Source organism: Thamnophis elegans, chromosome 12, assembly GCF_009769535.1.
Source record: "Thamnophis elegans isolate rThaEle1 chromosome 12, rThaEle1.pri, whole genome shotgun sequence".
Classification (NCBI taxonomy): domain Eukaryota; kingdom Metazoa; phylum Chordata; class Lepidosauria; order Squamata; family Colubridae; genus Thamnophis; species Thamnophis elegans.
The window spans coordinates 12837734-12855315 of NC_045552.1; the positions used below are offsets into that span (position 1 = coordinate 12837734).

Below are 17582 nucleotides of genomic sequence, written 5' to 3' on the forward strand. Positions count from 1 at the left end.
CTGCCTTGGCCTCGAGCCTGTGGGGGGGGTCTCCCCGGAAAGCTGTCAGGCAACCCTCGAAAGCCCGCCGCGTCTCTCCTGCGCTCCAGCTGTTTCATCTGTTGCTCGAACGGGCGTTCCCCTCCTCGCCTTTCTCTGGCGCTGGCTGGGCTCGCTGGAGAAAAGCCGCCGCCGCCTCCTCCTCCGGCCGTTCTTGGTCCTTCTGCCGGAGCCTTCCGGAGAACCGGCCCGGCTTGCGCTGTGGGCTCCGGGCTCCCCGCCGCTCTCGCTTCCCTCCTCCCCTTCCCACCGCTCCCCCGACGCACCTTCCTCCCCGAAGCCGGCGAGGCAACGTCTCCCAATCCCGCCTCCCTTGCGCTCTTTCTCTCCTTTTTTTTTCCCCCTCTCCCTCCCCGACCCACTTTGGTGCGATGCTGCTGCTGCTACCGCCGCCGCGGAGCGTCGCTTCCTAACGCGCCGTCTGCTCCGGAGCTGCCAGTCGACGCTTTTTTTTTCCTTTTTTTTTTGGGCGGGGAGGTGAAAACCTTTGGCTGGAATTTGTTTTTAATTTTAATTTTTCTTTTTTTCTTTTTTTTTTTTTTACAAAGGAAGACCGTCTCTTCCCTTTCCCGGGATATAAAGCGGAATAAAAGAGGGGGGGAAGGGGGTGGGGGGGAAAAGGCGGTCGCGGGGGGGGGAGGGGGAGGACCATGGATGAGAAGCTGCAGGCGCATCAGGTTGACATCGACCCGGATTTTGAACCTCAGAGTCGGCCTCGCTCTTGCACCTGGCCGCTGCCTCACCCCGACTTCCCGGGCGAAGAAGACGATGGAAGCGGCGGTGCGGGAGGAGGTGGTGGCGGCGGCGGCGGCGGCGCCCCCAAGCACCCTTTGGCCGGCGGCCCCGAAGGCGCCGAGAACGCCGGCGTGGCGGCGGAGCGTGGCAAAGCGACCCCCGCGCTGCCTTCCTTGAGCGCGGACGTTGGACAGCTCCGCAAAGCGAAGACTTCGCGGCGGAACGCTTGGGGCAACCTGTCTTACGCCGATCTCATCACCAAGGCGATCGAGAGCTCCCCGGAGAAACGGCTCACCCTCTCCCAGATCTACGACTGGATGGTCCGATACGTGCCCTATTTTAAGGATAAAGGCGACAGCAACAGCTCGGCTGGATGGAAGGTACCTGGGGGTTCCCCCCCTTGCCCCCTCTCCCCCTCCCGCTTCCTACTCCTGCTTACCCAACACCTAGTTTCCTTGAGAGGCGCTGGGGAAGTTTTACTACTCTCATCCTCCGTGGGGTAGAGGGGGGCATATCTTTCTTTGGTGTAGATGGCCAGGAGAAGGGGCTGGCCAAGTGGTTTTTGTTTTCTGCCAAGAGAAGTTAATTAAAGGCTGTTCAAACTGCTGGTCCTCTCCCCTTTTCTTCCATCCCTGACTTGAAAGAAACAGCTTTGCAACATTAGTTAAGTGTCTGGAGTATTCAAGTAATGGCAGGGATGGCCAACTCCGAAATCCTTCTAAGAGACTCTGTAGCATCCTTGCTAGCATATGTTTGGTCATAAAAGGGCCAGGCCGTTGGCTTTGTGGCAAGAGTTCCCCACGCCCCCTGAAACCAAACTCTCTCCGAGTCCAGAACTAGATTCCCAAGACCCTTCTAAATTGTCTTTGACCCAGGGAGGCAAGTTACTCTTGAAGCCTTGCCGAACTCAAACTGGTGAGCACTTTTGCATCTCTCACTGAGCCAGAGGAGGAGAAAGTATTGTTGGCAGTAGTGAAGAGGGTGTGAGTGATTGCTTTTAAATGTACATAATTTTTTTTTTCTTTCTTCTTTGCACTGGGAAAGAGAGAGGTCATTTATCAGTAGCCTGGTCACTTATTGAACAGTGTTTTTTTGGCCGACCTCCCACATTTCCTTTGGCTTCTTCAGTGCCCAGCAGCCAGGAGGTGGGAGGGGGGGGAGAAACGATTCCCTCCCTCTCAGATTGCAGTTAAGTGGCACCTGTCTGTCTGGTAGGGAGGGGAGCCAGAAGTACTTTTTGAAGCTTTCTTCTGCTCTGCTTGATTGAAATGCCACTTGGAGAAAGGACATTGAGGGGTGGCGGGGGGGGGGAGGAGGAGGGAAGTTGCTTTTCAGCTTTTTTGCTTTTGAATTTGGGCAGTGGGTAGGTGGATAGGGTGAGGAGCGGGGGGGGGGGGAGATGATGTGGGGGTGGGAGATCTTTTTTCTTCTGGAATGCAGCTTGGATTCTTGGAGCCTCTATCACTAAACCAAGGAAAACTTGAAATGTGATTCCTTCTATTAAGTTACTCGGTTTTCTCCACCACACTGAGCCAGTGAGACAAATGTTACTAATCCCATATGGATTCCATCAGGTCCAAAACTGGAGATTTAATAAAATAGCCCTCGTGTGCTTGTTGCAAACTTTGTATATGGGCAACATCTCTTTCCCTGAATCAAAATGGGATTATTTCTCCTCCTCCTCCTCCTCCTCCTCCTCTTCCTCCTCCTCCTCCTCCTCCTCCTCCTCCTCCTCCTCCTCCTCCTCCTCCTCCTCCTCCTCCTCCTCCTCCTCCTCCTCCTCCTCCTTCCCTCCCTTCCCCTTCTCCTTCTTTGCTTTGGTTTCTCTCTAAGGTCAAGTTGTGGATAGAAATGTGGTTATTTGGAAAGCCATTGCTGTGGTACACTCTTGATGGAGGGGCTTGAAACAGAGTTTCCCCCACATGTGTCTTGGCCCGGGAGAACCCTTGTAAATCTGAAAATAAATGATAGGGGGAAAGAAGACAAAAGAGTCACTTGTATTTTCTTTATCTCTCTCTTATCTGTTGGTCTTATCCAGAAGAGTTAAGCTACACACCTCTCTCAATTTAACTCTATCAGTAGTAATCAATTCCTCTTTTATTGTGATTTAGTGTAGAGTTGGGCTGCAATTCCCTCAATTTACAAGGAAAATGTGTATGTGGGTTTTGGTGAGAAGAGTGTACTTTTTCAACCAAGGCAACTGCAGTAACTCTCGTGTGAGAAAAAGATATTTATGAAATACCTTTGGAAGGGGAGCAAAAGATGAGCCATATTGGCAGCAGAGGGTTCCCTTTTAAAAATACAAATAAAAAATATTTTTTACTCTCCAGTTATTCCATAATGACTGTTCCATCAAGTGTCTGCGTTGGTATGATCCAAATATTTTCTGCTGCATGTCAGTTCATGGGAATGGCTGAAGGAACAGGTTTTTTTATTTGTGTCTTTGGATGTGGAAATAAAGGTTAGACCAAGAGTTCTACTGCTTACAAGAATGTGCACTTCATAGTTGGCAGATTTTCCTACTCCATTCAGCCCCGTTCAACCTTTTCCAGTCTGGTGCCCTCCAAATTTGTTGGGACTGGAATTCCTCAAGTTCCCAACCAACATGACAATCTGAGAATCCTAGAAACTGTTTTCCCAGCACCCTTGGATAATGCAATTGGGATAGGCTTGGATCAGTCTTATGCAATCAACTGCTAATCAAAAACCATGTTTTCTAGTGCCCGTTTACCCCATTCTCATTTTCTCTCTCTCTCCTCTGATCAAGAGTGGCTAATAAACCCACTCTGGGTTTTGTTTAGAAGTGTGCTTTAACTGGTTATTCTATATCAGCAGGATTATGATCGTTGCACCCTTGGGTACCAAGGCTTGCCCAGTTCAAATCTGCAAGATTCTTCCTTTTTCATACACAGTACAGGGATGCTTCCCAACCTTGGCCTTTTTAAGATGTGTGGATTTCGACTTCCAGAATGAATTCTGTGAGTTGAAGTCCACACCCCTTCAAACTGCTAAGGTCGAGAAACACTGCAATATAATATTAAGTTGACCAGTGAAACTTTATAGGACTACAGCACAACATATGTTTATTGCTTTGGGAGTCTGTGGCACAGCAAGGACCTATGCCATTGCTTGTTCTTGCTCCCCTGACAATTAATACCCACAATTTCTTCCCACCCCTGAGAATGCATGCTCCATGAGGCCCCACACGAAACAAAACAAGACCGTCTCTTTTTTGATGAAGCCAAAATGTTCTTTTCGTCCAAAGCATAAAAAAAACAATGAATCAAACCCAGCAGTGTAATCTGTGTAACAGGTTAGTAGGAATCAGTGGGGATGGTAAGCATTTTTACCTTGCAGTACTCTCTACCCACAGGGGAGTAGAGACACATGGAAGAGCTTCAAGGTAGCATCCAGACTTCCAGAGCTCTTAGCATTCGAGGTCTACAAGTTGTCCGGTTCCCATGCTTTGAAAAGCTCTAATGAAGTTTGTATAGTGGGGAAATCTTTCTCCCTGGGATTCTGGCAATGAGAAGGTGGACACTTAACACTTTTGTCAGTACGTGTGCTAGTCCGAGCTGAAATCTTTTGCTCCTCTTCGTGGGGTAAATCAAAGGGATCCTGCCAAAAACGTGTCTCCGCCTTCCAATCTGGACCTGCCCGTACGTGTTCTTGTGAGACTTGGCATTGATGCACTTACCAGGTTCAGAAGTTAAGCAGCTGCTCCCCCCCCCCACTTTTCTCAAAAGGATTGCAACACCGGCACGAATCGGGTCCCACGAAGAACTGATATTGCAGATGAGAAATATTAGGAAATTTTTGCACTTTGAATTCTGAACTGTATGGAGTTTTGTCTGTCTGCATGATCCTGTACATTCCCTACATTTAAAAAAAAAGTATGGTGTAACAGAGGTGACTAGATTCCAGTGGAACAAACTCTGGAATGGGGTCAGAATGTCCTGTGAACCTGTTTTATGCATCTTTTGTGTTAGTTGGAACTAGGTTATGGGCCTTCAGCATGACTTATATTTCACATTTTGCTTTTGCTGTTCATTTGCTGTTCATTGTGGATTTGTGTGTGTGCTTGTTTTGGTTTTAATCCTCGTTACCTACCCAAAGTCATTTATGTGAATGGACGGCCTTAAAAATAAATGAAACAAATAAATCGAGGGAAGAATTCATTGGAAGAAAGATCCAAAAGATATTCTATTTTTCTAGTTCTGTTTCACGCTTTTAAAGAAAAAAGATTTGGTGCAGTAATAAGTGGGCTTTGCCCCAATCAAAGACATTTTAGATGAAGGTTTTTGAAAATGCTCCTATTTGAAATGGTGAATGATTGGCGAGGGCCTGTTTCATAGCTGCTTGCATTATCTTAGACTCTTCTCTTTTCATGCTAAGAGTCGGAGAGTCAATTTACTGCATCTCAAGGTGGGGCTGGAAGAAAATGCTGTTGAAAAAACTCTAAAAATTGGCCAGAGTGTGCACAAATTGCCACTGATCATCTTATGAGGACCCAGATTGTTAGGGGCAATAGGCTGACTCTGTAAACCACTTAGAGAGGGCTGTAAATGCACTGTGAAGCCGTGTAACGTTCCTGTGGTTCGCCCATGAGGCCAATGTTGAGAAAAGACAAGACACAACCTTTCTCGGGATGGAGCGACCCAGATTGGGGGTCTGAGAGCCCCTTTTATTGAGATAGGACAAAGGCAGGAGGAGCAATAGCATGTGGTTAAAAACAGCCTGTAAAAATACAATTTCTAATCTACTACTCAGGGAAGTTCTGTCTATATATGGTCAAATCCTGGACGTCATTGGTAGGGCACATCTCAGGATGTTATGTTATGAACTATCAGGATGTTATAGGGTTTTAGGAGTTTGTTTTCTCCTGTGTGGTTCAGCATGGCTCTGCAACCATATTACAACAAAGCCGGTATATAAATCTAATTGCTATTGCTATTATGGCACCTGTGCAGATAACTCCTAGTTGAAATGGGCAGATATGACTTGGTATCTCACATGCTTAGTAGTTGGTCATCCTGGGAACTGAGAAGAGAGGTTATCCCACAGCTGCTTTTTCAAGAGGCAACTGGGCTTCCTTCGTTTTTCCTTGAATGGATGCCTGAGAATTTTCATAGGCATCGAGAATAGAGGTTGCAAGCTTTAAGAGTCCCACGGCAAAGGAACTCTGTAGCTTTCTCTTTTGGCTCCCTGAAAATTAAGAGTTGGCTTGAAATGTGATGAAGAGGGGGGGAAAAAAACCCTCTACAACCCCCTAACAAAGCGATAAGGTAGATCTTATCACAACATTATCTAAACACTTTCAGATAATTTTGTTTGTGGTCACAAGTCAAAGACTTTGGGTATCACTGTGTTTTGAACAGTTGCTGAGAAAGAGAAAAGATCCTTTTGGGGACAGTGAATCCGTCCTTCAGTTGTGTTACTAAAAGGAGTAGAAGCTGCATTGTTGATTACCGTACTAGGATTCTGTGATTTTGGATTTTTGGTATTCCTAATCCAGGCCGCCAATTTCTTTCCGAGTCTATTTTGTCTGGGATGGTCTCTGACAATTTAAGCCCAGCTGCTGACTCTTCCTCATTGGTGATTAACCCTGGAGTAAATTCTTTTTAATGCTGCAATTTTACAGAGACGTCACTTTACCAAAGTACATTGCCGAAGTATTTTCTCAGGCTTGTGATCCAGACCTTCAACTGTATTGCCTGGTCTGTAATTTCTTCTTTTCATCCCTCATTTCCCCCCCTTCTCTTCCCCCTCCCCCCCAAACTTATTTTCTCCAATTCAATTTCCCCCTCCCTGTTCATAACTCTGAATTCTGGGACATTTTATGCAAGAGTCTTGTACAATTTTCTAAACCCAGAACCTGGTCAAAACCAACCAAGATGGATACATTTAGATTGTATGCTACATCCAAACAAATAAACCATATTATGGTTTGTTGACTGCTTAAATAACATGCTAAGACAATAGCTGTGTTTCCCTAACATACTAAAGCTATAAGCCCTATTGTAGCCTAGTCTAACAAGTTGTGCAAATCCAGTCTGTATATCTGAAATTCAGAAGCATCACAGTTTCCTCTGTGTGTGTGTGTGTGTGTGTGTGTGTGTGTGTATGAGGAGGGGGCATAAAGGGGCGCTTCTTCCTATGGTAGTTACCTTACATAATTAATCTTCTCTGGCCCATAATGAATTGTCAGCCATCGAGCCCTCTTCCCGATTCACTGAGAATTCCAAAGCATTTTCCTGTGTTATGGGAACAGCTTCTCCCCCTCCCTCTTACCAGCCGCTTCTTTGAAAGGTGGGATTACAAGGTAAGATTTAAAGCTCCCAGTTGTCCCCTCCATCCTCTTCCCTAAAGCCAATTGAGAACTCCAGCTCCTGTGCACCATTTAACTTGCATCATCGCCCTCCCTCCCTCCCACCTCGTGCTGTTAACGTAGATCTATTATCCTTCTGGGAGCAGGCTTCTGCTTTTGAACGAATTATTTAAGTGGGATGGGGAGAGGGTGGGTCTAGACAGAGGCAGGCAAAAGTTACCGAGTTTAAAACTTAACCCAGCTCAGCGTGTTATGCACAAGCAGGCATTAGGTGTGTAACTCTGCCGGTTAAGCATGTTGTGTGGGCACAACCAGTCTCTCTATCTCTCTCTCTTTCTCCCCTCGCCTCCTGGCCTTTAACAGATAGCAAAGCCTACACGTTTGTTTTATTTATTTATGATTAGATTTGCGTGTCGCCCATTTTGTCTTTTTCACTCTTTTAAGAGAATATGGGTCCCCTACAGAAGGAGAACCGTTCAACTCCAGCTGCCTCAAATAAAAGGCTTCTAGGGCTAAGACTCTAAGCTTGTCAATCAGAAAGGTCGCCAGTTCAGTGGTTCGAATCCCCAGCACCGCGTAAAGGAGTGAGCCCCTGTTATCTGTCCCAGCTTCTGCCAATCTCACAGTTCGAAAGCCCGTAAAAATGCAGGTAGAAAAAAATAGGAAACATTATTGGTAGGAAGGTAATGGTGCTCCGTGTGCCTTCGGCATTTAAGTCATGCTGGCCACATGACCACGGAGACGTCTTCGGACAGCACTGGCTCTTCGGCTTTGAAACGGAGATGAGCACCGCCCCCTAGAGTCGGAAATGACTAGCGCACATGTGCGAGGGGAATCTTTACCTTTACCTTTTAGGGAAAAGAAGACGACAGCTTGGATCAAGATTGCACATTTGCTATTTTTGTTTGTTTGTTCCTTTGTTTTAATGGAGCCACATTCAGTTTTAAAAGCTTCTGAACTAAAAAGCCTGCTAGGTCCCATTGAACCCTAATAATCACCTCTGCAGAACGGTGGGGCTTCAACGAAGCCAGGAGGAACTCAGACCCCAGGAGATAGGATAATTGATTTTTAATGTACAGACCTTGAAAGTTTGAAGGAAGAGTATCCCTTTCTGCAGAATAATCTTCCTGCTATTGCCTGGAAGTGGTCCTAAAAGCAATGGGTCTTGCAACCTGTATGGCAGCGTGTAAACCTGAATCAGGGATTGTGGATATCTTCCCTGCTGACATGCAGATCGCAACTGCTTTGGTCTTTGTGACTTTGTGTGTGGGATGCTGGTTTTGTAGTTAAGGACTCAGGAGTTTGCATAGTAGACCTTTCTATTTTGGGTTTTGCAACTGCGAGGCCGCACACGTGTGGGGGCGGGGGGGGGTGGAGGGCATGGAGGCTATGGAGGGCACGGGGGCTATCTCCCCATCGTCGTCAGACGCTGCACAGAAAGCCTCTTGACTGACAGTTCTGTTTAATTAGGGAATTGTTATTTTATCAATTCCAAAGCGCTTTGGAGTTTTCTGCTCCAGCTCCTGCATTCTACTTGTTAATGGGAAAACCAACACCCTCTGTCAAAGAGGCAACGGCTCGGATGCATTTTAAAGCACTGTTTGTGCCGCTTTGACATCCAAAAATATAACAATAAAGCTATCAGCTAGTGGAAGCCTGCTCGAGGCAGCTCTGACAGTGCCAAAACCTTAATTGCCAAGCCTCCTCTCCCTTCCCCCCCCCCCGCCCTCATTCCTACATGGGAAGGCTGCCCTTTGGTGATATAGTCTTGGAACTAGCAAAGTGGCACCAGGACATGGAGCAGGGGAGTACCCGGCTGATTAGGCAGAGCTTGCCCGCAGTGGAAGCTTGCAAGGAAGCCTCCTCATTCCCTCTGCCCATCATTTCTCTTGCTCCTGAGCAAGGCGATGGAGAGAATGATGGCCAGAATTACACAATGTCCAGGTTCTAATGAGCAGCGTTAGGGGAAGGACAAGTCCATTGCTTAGCGTAGTCTACTGGTGTTGCAGCTGGTTGAGAGACACTTGTGGTGATTGTCAGTCACGATTCCATCCCCCTAAATCAAGGCTGTCCAAACTTGGGAACTTTAAGACTTGTGGACTTCAACTCCCAGAGTTCCCTAGCCAAGCTAGCTAGGGAACTCTGGGAGTTGAAGTCCACAAGTCTTAAAGTTCCCAAGTTTGGACACCCCTGCCCTAAATGGAGGCAACCAGATTTTTTGGGGGAGAGGGGGCAGATGGGTTGTAATGGGGCAATCAGAGTTAGCGTGTCATTAGAAACGGCTTCTAGTCCACATCATCTTAATTGTAATTTTTTGTTTTGTTTCTCTTTTTCTTTTGAAGACGTTTGGCTTCTCATCCAAGAAGCTTCTTCAGCTCTGACAGTGGGGAATGGAAGGTTGTCCTGTCAGAACTGAAGAAGCTTCTTGGATGAGAAGCGAAATGTCTTCAAAAGAGACCCCCCCCCCCTGAAGAAAGTCCAGTTACCTCCTGAAAAAGCACCTTTGGGACAACCATGACCTGGATGGCTGAGAATCTCTAGACATTGCGGTGATTCTTCAATTATTCTGCATGGGAAGGGGGAGAAGGTGTCTATCAATTGATATGATGTCGGAGACATGATGGTTTGGAAGAAATTGACAGGCTGTCACATGATTGAGGAGGGCTTCCTGGGCCCTGAACCAGGAACTCAGTTTATATGCGATTCATTTGTGCAACTTAATAAGCAACTCAGTGAAAGGCATACTGGTTATCCACTACCCACCTTTGATTAAGTTTTCACTCTTCAGGGATTTGTTTTTTCTCTTCTGGTTTAGCCTCCTGTGCGAATTTAGCTCTGGGGAGAGGCAACCTGGTATTCTCCTGATAGTTTCCCATCGATCTAGGAATCATGGTGAATTTCAAGTGTTTATGGGATTTGTAATTAAAAATACAGTGTGACATTAGATTGCCTATCTCTGCCTGTCCCTTTGGCCAAGGGACGATTCGAGGCATTGTAGTGATCTAGGAAATGGGTTCATTCCTAAATCAGAATTGAATTTTCAGGCAAACGTGGCCCTAAAATTTAGACTACGGAAGAGGGAGGACCACTCAATATATATGTTCCTTTTCTTCTTTTATTGGCTACCTTCCCATAACACACTTAACCTGATTTAGGAATCACACTGATATCTGGGTTTTCTCCCAAACCATAAAAAGGAGCAGGGTTAACATGAAAGGAAGCTAGGTTGACACAAGCCACCAAAAAATAACCTTAACCCTAGCCTAGCTTAGCATGCTCTGCACCAATGCATTTTTACCTGACCTGATTTTGCGTATATAAACATTTCCAATGTGTTGTAACTGAAGAAAAATCATTTTCTCTATGTGGAGAATTTCTCTGAAAGAGGTTTTCAGAAAGGAGCTTTGATCAAAACATGTATTACATGCTGCTCCTGTATTTCTGCTATATGTTTTGTTTAAGTGTTCTTAATTCCTCCCTCCCTTCCTTCCATCCTTCCATCCTTCCATCCTTCCATTCTTCCATCCTTCCTTGCTTCCTTCCTCCCTCCCTGCCTTCCTTCCTTTTCACCTTTTTCCAGAATTGCTTTTCAGGCAGTGCTAACTGCTGAAGTAACACAAACCTGCTAAACGGACGAGCTTTATGATAGCATAAAAATGATACTACAGCAGTGAGTAGAGCTTTATTAAACCCCAGAGACAGGCTGCAAATGAACAGCTTGCTCTGCTCTCCATTCTTTTTTCCCTGCTATATTAAAGAAAAAAAAATAACTCAAGTATAAATTACAATTAAGATGACACGGACTAGAAGCCGTTTCAGATGACATACTATAACTCTGATCTCCCCATTATCAACCCACCCAAAATCTGGTTGCCTCCCTTTAATGGGAGTTCTGATGGAATCGTGATTGCCTAATGTTTGTCTTGCCCTGATTGCTCAGATGGGGTCCAGGGGAAAATATGAACTGATGGTGGGGAGATTCCGCCCCTCCCCACTCCATGCAACTACTGTTTTTGAGTTGTGTTGCTTGAATGAGAGGTTGTTTCCCCAGCCTTTAATATTGTTAGCAGAAAAGTGGGATTACACAGTTGAAACAGCATGGAATCATAGATTAGGTTCGCAAAATGCAATAAAACCCTTAAGGAACCCAAACTGCTTTGCCCACCTAGCAAACTCATTGCCAGGATGCACACTGGATTACCGTTGAGGTGGCAGCTGCTTTGCACGTTATCCTAAAAGCAAGGGCCAAGGTTCTACACCTTGGTGAATTATAGTCTTCCCAATTGCATTTTAGCCTAGCTAAATATACAGTACTAGCTGGATACCCATGCTTCGTGACGAAACTATATGATTGGGTTATGCAGGAGAAATTCGGTTCACAATTTGTTGGCTCAGCAGTAGTCGATAATTGAAGCACATAAGGGAATATCACTCCCGCTGCCTTAGGTCCAGAAGCAGTTCCCTAGGTGGAAGGTGTAGACATTTTGGTGAGGTACCGACGTTTAGTACTTTAAGGAGCCCCAGACCACTCCTGAGTGAAGGAGTGGAATGTCTGCCAGTTTGAACTGAAGTAACGGAATGTGAGGCAACCGGCAGTTGGAACAGAGTTCTTTTCAGGTGGGGAGGGGGAGTAGAACTCCTTAGCATCAGAGCGTGCTAATTACTGTATAGGAAATACTAATGATCTGATAGTCATTTTGAAAAATCCTTTTTTAGCGAGCACCTAGAAGCCAAGAGAAACATATGTGCCAAATTTCAAGTTTGTAGGCTTTGCGGTCCTGGAGATTTCATGATGAGTGAGTGGTATTTGGGGGAACTCAGCCCTATCTTCTAAGACTCAGAGCATAACTTTCCCAATGCCTTCTTCAGCACAGAATCAGTAACATAGGGTGCAACCATAGTATCCCTTCCTGAGGAGCGCCTGCTTTCAGTGCTTTCAGTATTCCTGGCAAGCTTCCACAGATCCACTACTGAAAAGCCCTCGTACAGTAAAAGCACTCTCAGCTCTTGCATCAGCAATAAAGGGAAGGAGTGGGACTTGCAACAAAATGCACCCAGAATCCTAGAATGGTACACTTGGAAGTGTGCTAATCCAACCTTCTGCAGGCTGCAAGAAAACCAAAGGAATCATCCATGAGTGGAGGCTGGGCTGTCCAATCTCATCTTCAAAACCTCGCGAGAAACTCCTCAAGGAGAGAAGCAACCTAGAACTAAGGAGAAATTTTATGACAGCGAGAGAAGAATTCATCAGTGGAACTGCTTGCCTCCAGAAGTTGTGAGTGCGCCAACACTGGGGGTTTTTAAGAAGAGATTGGACAGCCATTTGTCCAAAATGGTATTGGGTTTCTTACCTGAGGCAAGATATTGGGCTAGAAGAACGGTCACCAACTGGTGGTCCGTGGACCACTGATGGTCCGCAAGAAAATTTTGGTGGTTCGCAGAAAAATCTTTGCATCTTTGCATTTTTTATATTGCACTAAACAAGGGGTCCTCAAACTATGGGCCCTGGGCTGGATATGGCCTGCCGAAGCAATTACTCCTGCTCGCTGATGGGATGGGGTCTTTCAGGCACTTAGCTTGGCTGCCTGTTTAGTAGCTCCAGCCCTTCCCTCCCTCCTCCAGGCGCTTCAGTGAGTGGTGCGCAAAACGTTATAGCAAAGCAATAGCAGTTAGACTTATATACCACTTCATAGGGCTTTCAGCCCTCTCTAAGAGGTTTACAGAGTCAGCATATTGCCCCCCACAACAATCCGGGTCCTCATTTTACCCACCTCGGAAGGATGGAAGGCTGAGTCAATCCTGAGCCGGTGAGATTTGAACAGCCGAACTGCAGAACTGCAGTCAGCTGAAGTAGCCTGCAGTGCTGCATTTAACCACTGCACCACCTCGGCTCATCAACTTTGGCCCAGCTCCTTGAGAGACAGAGTTTGCAGCAGGCCGATCTAGCGCCCAGGCTGGCTACAAGACAAACATTCATTCTTGGCAGTATTTGAGATTCTTAGCTGCAATGGACAGCAAAGCTAGGGTTGTCCCCAGGCGCTTCTCTCTCCTAACAGGTGGCCAAGCTAAGTGCCTGAAGGACCCCATCCCGCCACTAATTCATATTAGTGATCCGTGGGATTTAAAATTATGAATTTAGTGGTCCCTGAGGTCCAAAAGTTTGGTGACCCTTGGACTAGTAGAGACCAAGGTCCCTTAGAGTTCTGTGTCCTGTTCTGTGTTCTTTATTCTATGAGATGGAGAACTCACAACCCGCAAAGGTAGTCGGTTCCACCCTTGCTCAGAGTTCAATAATAACAGAGGTTGTTTAAATTAAATATGCAACATTCTGGAAACATACAACCACCATTTGCAAACTTCCCAGCCTACTTACAATAAGCAAAAGTCAAAACATATGATGAACTGTTACAGGAACTGGGCATGGCTTAGTCTAGTGAAGAGAAGGACCAGGGGAGACAGGATAGCAGTCTTCTAATATTTGAAGGGCTGCCACAGAGAAGCAGGGGCCAAGCTATTTTCCAAGGCACCTGAAGGCAAGAAAAAGGAATAATGGATGGAAATGGATGACCAAGGAGAGATTCAACTTAGAAATAAGGAGAAATTTTCTGACAGTGAGAACAAAAAACCAATGGAACAGAAGTTTCCTTTGGAGACTGTGAGGGCTTCATCACTTGACACTTTCAAGAAGAGATTAGACTGCCATTTGTCAGAAATGGTGTCGGGTCTCCTGCTTGAGTGGGGGGGGGGTTGGACTGGGTGACCTATAATGTCCCTTCCAACTCTGTTAATCTGTTAAAAAGGATGAGGGCGGAAAGGAACACTTTCGGGCTTTTAAGATACTGTTATTGTAGCCTACAACAATGAAATGGAGTTTCAGTAGTCTTTGTGAAGTTTTCTTTCCTGGCCTGGCATACTTTGAAGGGCCGACACTGGCCTGCACACTCTTCCCAAAATTGCCACCAAACTTCAGTTTGCACAAAGGGGAAACCTTCTTAAATACATGGAGGCTAGCCATATAACTGTGAATGAAATCAATCTTAGATCAAATTACATTTAGCCTGGTTCTTGTCTCTGTTTTTTTGTTCCATCTATATTTCTAGTGTGACTGCTGATTCCAAAGAGGTTGTGCCTCTTACAGCATAGAGCCACGATATTTCAGAGAATGGGTTTTGGCCTCCTTCCCAAAATGTCCAATCACTGGGCATCCCTTAACAACAGGAGGTAAATTGGGCAAGGCTGTTCTCCGTCATCCTTTTCAGGGATGCTCTTCTTTACCTGAGCATACCTGGCAGGAGTCCAGGTAATTCAAAAGAATATGGGCTTATTGTATGCTAAAACTCTCTACAAGAATCTGAACTACTAAGAGTCAAAGCAAACAGGTGGTAGCTAAGAGCCAAGAGAATTGAAGGTGGGCTGGACTTCTTAGATCACTTGTGGTATGAAGGCACTGATGACGTGTTTGATTCTTCCCTTGGGCTCAGCCTGATAATCTCCTACAGTGCCTTTTTCGTGCTTTATCCTGTCTCCCCTGGTCCTTCTCTTCACTAGACTAGCCATGCCCAGTTCCTGTACAGTGCCCTCTTCCCCCCTGAGAAGGTAGATTATTCCTCCCTCCAAAATCTGCGCTGCAACTCCCTATCATTTTTATTTTCTAACAATGCCTCCAGGGTTTATACAAGATTTCAAAGTACTTTTGGAAATCAAGATTATGCCCGAGGCTGTTGTTTTGCTTTGCAACACGCTAGTTTTCCCGAGGATTTTAATTATGTAATCTATAAAATAACATTGGGTGGGGCGTGGAATGTATAGGGCAGCAAAGGAGGGGTGTGTGTGGGGGGGCACTTGTAGTGATGCAGGATTGGGAACCCAGGTTTCGCAACAGCCGGGGTGAAACTTGACATCGAGCTGACAATTTGGGATTAGGCTTCCTTGAGGAATTGGGGTTTTTAAGGGAACTTTTAGCCGCCCCTCCCCCGTGAGACTTAAAAGTATGCACTTTGCATTTAACCTTCCCCCAGCACAGTGCTAAAAATGTCTAAAAGAAATGCTCCTGAAGTTGTTTGCCTCATCCCCTCCGCGGAAAGGACGCTGGAGAGATTCCGTGGTCTCTTTCCCAGGCTTCGACTTCGTTTCTTTGAATGTCTTGTTTATAGCTCCGATCCTCAAATTGGATGGCAATTCCCCCTGCCCCCCCCCCGCCCCGTCCCGCCCCGCCAGAGTACTCGCTGTCTGGGCTTTTAGTCCAGCACAATCTCCCCTTTGATCCGCAGCCGCTGCCCGCCTATGCGTTCCCAGCTTCCCATCCCTTTCCGCGAACCAGCTGCTTTGTCTATGCCCTTTTGTCCCGCGGAAGGTGTCAGTGCAAAGCGGTTGGGGGCGAAAGGCAGCTGAGGTTATGGAAGGATCCTCGGAGCAACTTTTGCTTGCGTCCTGCCGAAGCCTCTCTTGAACAGGAATCCGTTCATTATTTTGGGCTGCCTTGATAGCAAGGGGGGAGGGGGAGAGAAGGAGGGAGGGAGGGGGGGAGAGAGTGGAGGGAGGGAGAGGAGGGAGGGAGAGAGGGGGATGGAGAGAGGGAGGCGAAAAAGGAGGGAGAGAGGGAGAGGGGGGGAGGGAGGGAGAGAGAGGAGAAGGAGGGAGGGGGGGAGGGAGGGAGAGAGGAGAAGGGGGGAGGGGGAGAGGGAGGGAGGAGGGAGAGGAGAAGGAGGGAGGGGAGAGGGAGGGAGGAAAGAGGGGAGGGAGGGAGAGAGAGGAGAAAGAGGAGGGAAGGAAAGAGGAGAAAGAAGAGGGAGAGGAAGAAAGGAGGGAGGGAGGAGAAAAAGAGTAGGGAGAAGAGAGAGAGAGAGAGAGAGATACAAAGATTGCTTTCACTGGCTGGAGGAGAAAAACAGATGAGGCATTGCTAGGAGGGAGTCATGCTAGTTGGAAAGGAAGGGCAGGAATGGGGGTTGAATGGGAAAGGCTACTATTCATAGATTAAAGCTCAGCTGGGTTTGGGCACCTCCCCTGCCAAGGATTGAAGGATTTGTTTGCTAGGTGCTCCCTAGGCGCCAGAGAACCATCTCTCAGATCCTCTGGGTGGTAGCAAACTCAGTTTCCAAGCAGTGCTTTTGTCAGAGCATGGGAGAAGGAAGACAAGGCAGCCAGCCAGCCAGTGGTGTATTCTGCTCTCCCTCCCCCCAAATCCCAACTCTTTGTTTCCTACATGTGCCTCTCACTAGCTCCACCCTGATTCCCTTTCACCACTAATGCCCTATTCTATAATATATGGTGTTTTCTAGATTGTTGAGGCAGCTTCCTTCCACCCTTTCCCACTGTATCATGCTCTGCTTACCCCACTTCACCCTCTGTTCCATGGACTCCATGCCATGCCCTAAACTCACAACAGAAACAGAACAACAGAGTCAGAAGGGACCTGGGAGGTCTTCTAGTCCAACCCTCTGCTCAAGCAGGACCCTATTCCATTTCAGACAAAGGGTTGTCCAACCTCTTCTTAAAAAAACCACCACTGATGGGAAAGGAAGACGATGTGCCACACCCAGTATGATTAAGAAAGCTGAAATGTTCTTTCCCCACGTATCCTAAGCTATAAAGTTTGTCGGATCAGAGAAACAGCTTCAAAACAGAGTTTAACTCCATCCTTGGCTCATTTTCTACAGTTGTAATGGTAGCTCAGTCTCCCAAGTTTCTGTTCAGTTCCAGGTTGAGTTCAGAGCTCTGCCAGTTAAAAGGTCATTCCTGCTAAGCCTCGAAGGAATGTTATAATCAAGCGTGGAATGTTTCTTTTTATGTGAAAGGGCCTTTGGAGGATTTTGATGGGTGTACTGGGATCTTCCTTCCCGAAAACAAAGGATGGGGCAAGAAAACCACGACATGCAATCTTATTTCATTCCCCCATGTAATTTTTCCTCCGTTCTGTCCCATTAAAATTTACCGTTTGGGGAAAATAACCGCCGTTTTTCTTGACCACTTGGGCATCCTGAGGCCTCCGGCTTGTGCATCTCTGATTTATGTGATTGGAGACTTGTGAATGTCTTAGAGCAGTGGTTCCCAAACTTGGCAACTTTAAGACTTGTGGACTTCAACTCCCAGAATTCTCCAGCCAGCTCAGCAGAGCTGGCTGGAGAATTCTGGGAGTTGAAGTCCACAAGTCTTAAAGTTGCCAAGTTTGGGAACCACTGTCTTAGAGGGTACTAAGAAAAAGGGAAGAAGAAATGGCTGTGGGCCAAACAAATCTCCTTAGGTCAATCCTATTTATTTATTATTAATTGTTTGAATGTATGCCTTGCCTTTTGTACTAATGGGGATGACCTGGAGATTATGTGAAATAATAAATCAATCAATAGGAGTATCTTGAGATTGACTGAATGATATTACCACCAGTAAGTAGAAGACCATTATGTACATCAGCATAGAAAATTCAGACTAGTTCAGTCGTTACCATCCTGGTGTTCCTCCAGATATAGAATCATAGAATAAT

General features: G+C 46.4%; 1 protein-coding gene across 1 annotated transcript in view; it reads left to right on the plus strand.

The window, feature by feature from the left end:
• Positions 1–689: 689 nt before the first annotated feature.
• Positions 690–17582, plus strand: part of FOXO6 (forkhead box O6) — a 143668-nt gene continuing 126775 nt past the window's right edge. Inside the window, exon 1 of the mRNA XM_032228444.1 lies at positions 690–1154. Within this exon, the coding sequence (XP_032084335.1) occupies positions 690–1154 (465 nt within the window). The remainder of the gene's footprint in view (positions 1155–17582) is intronic.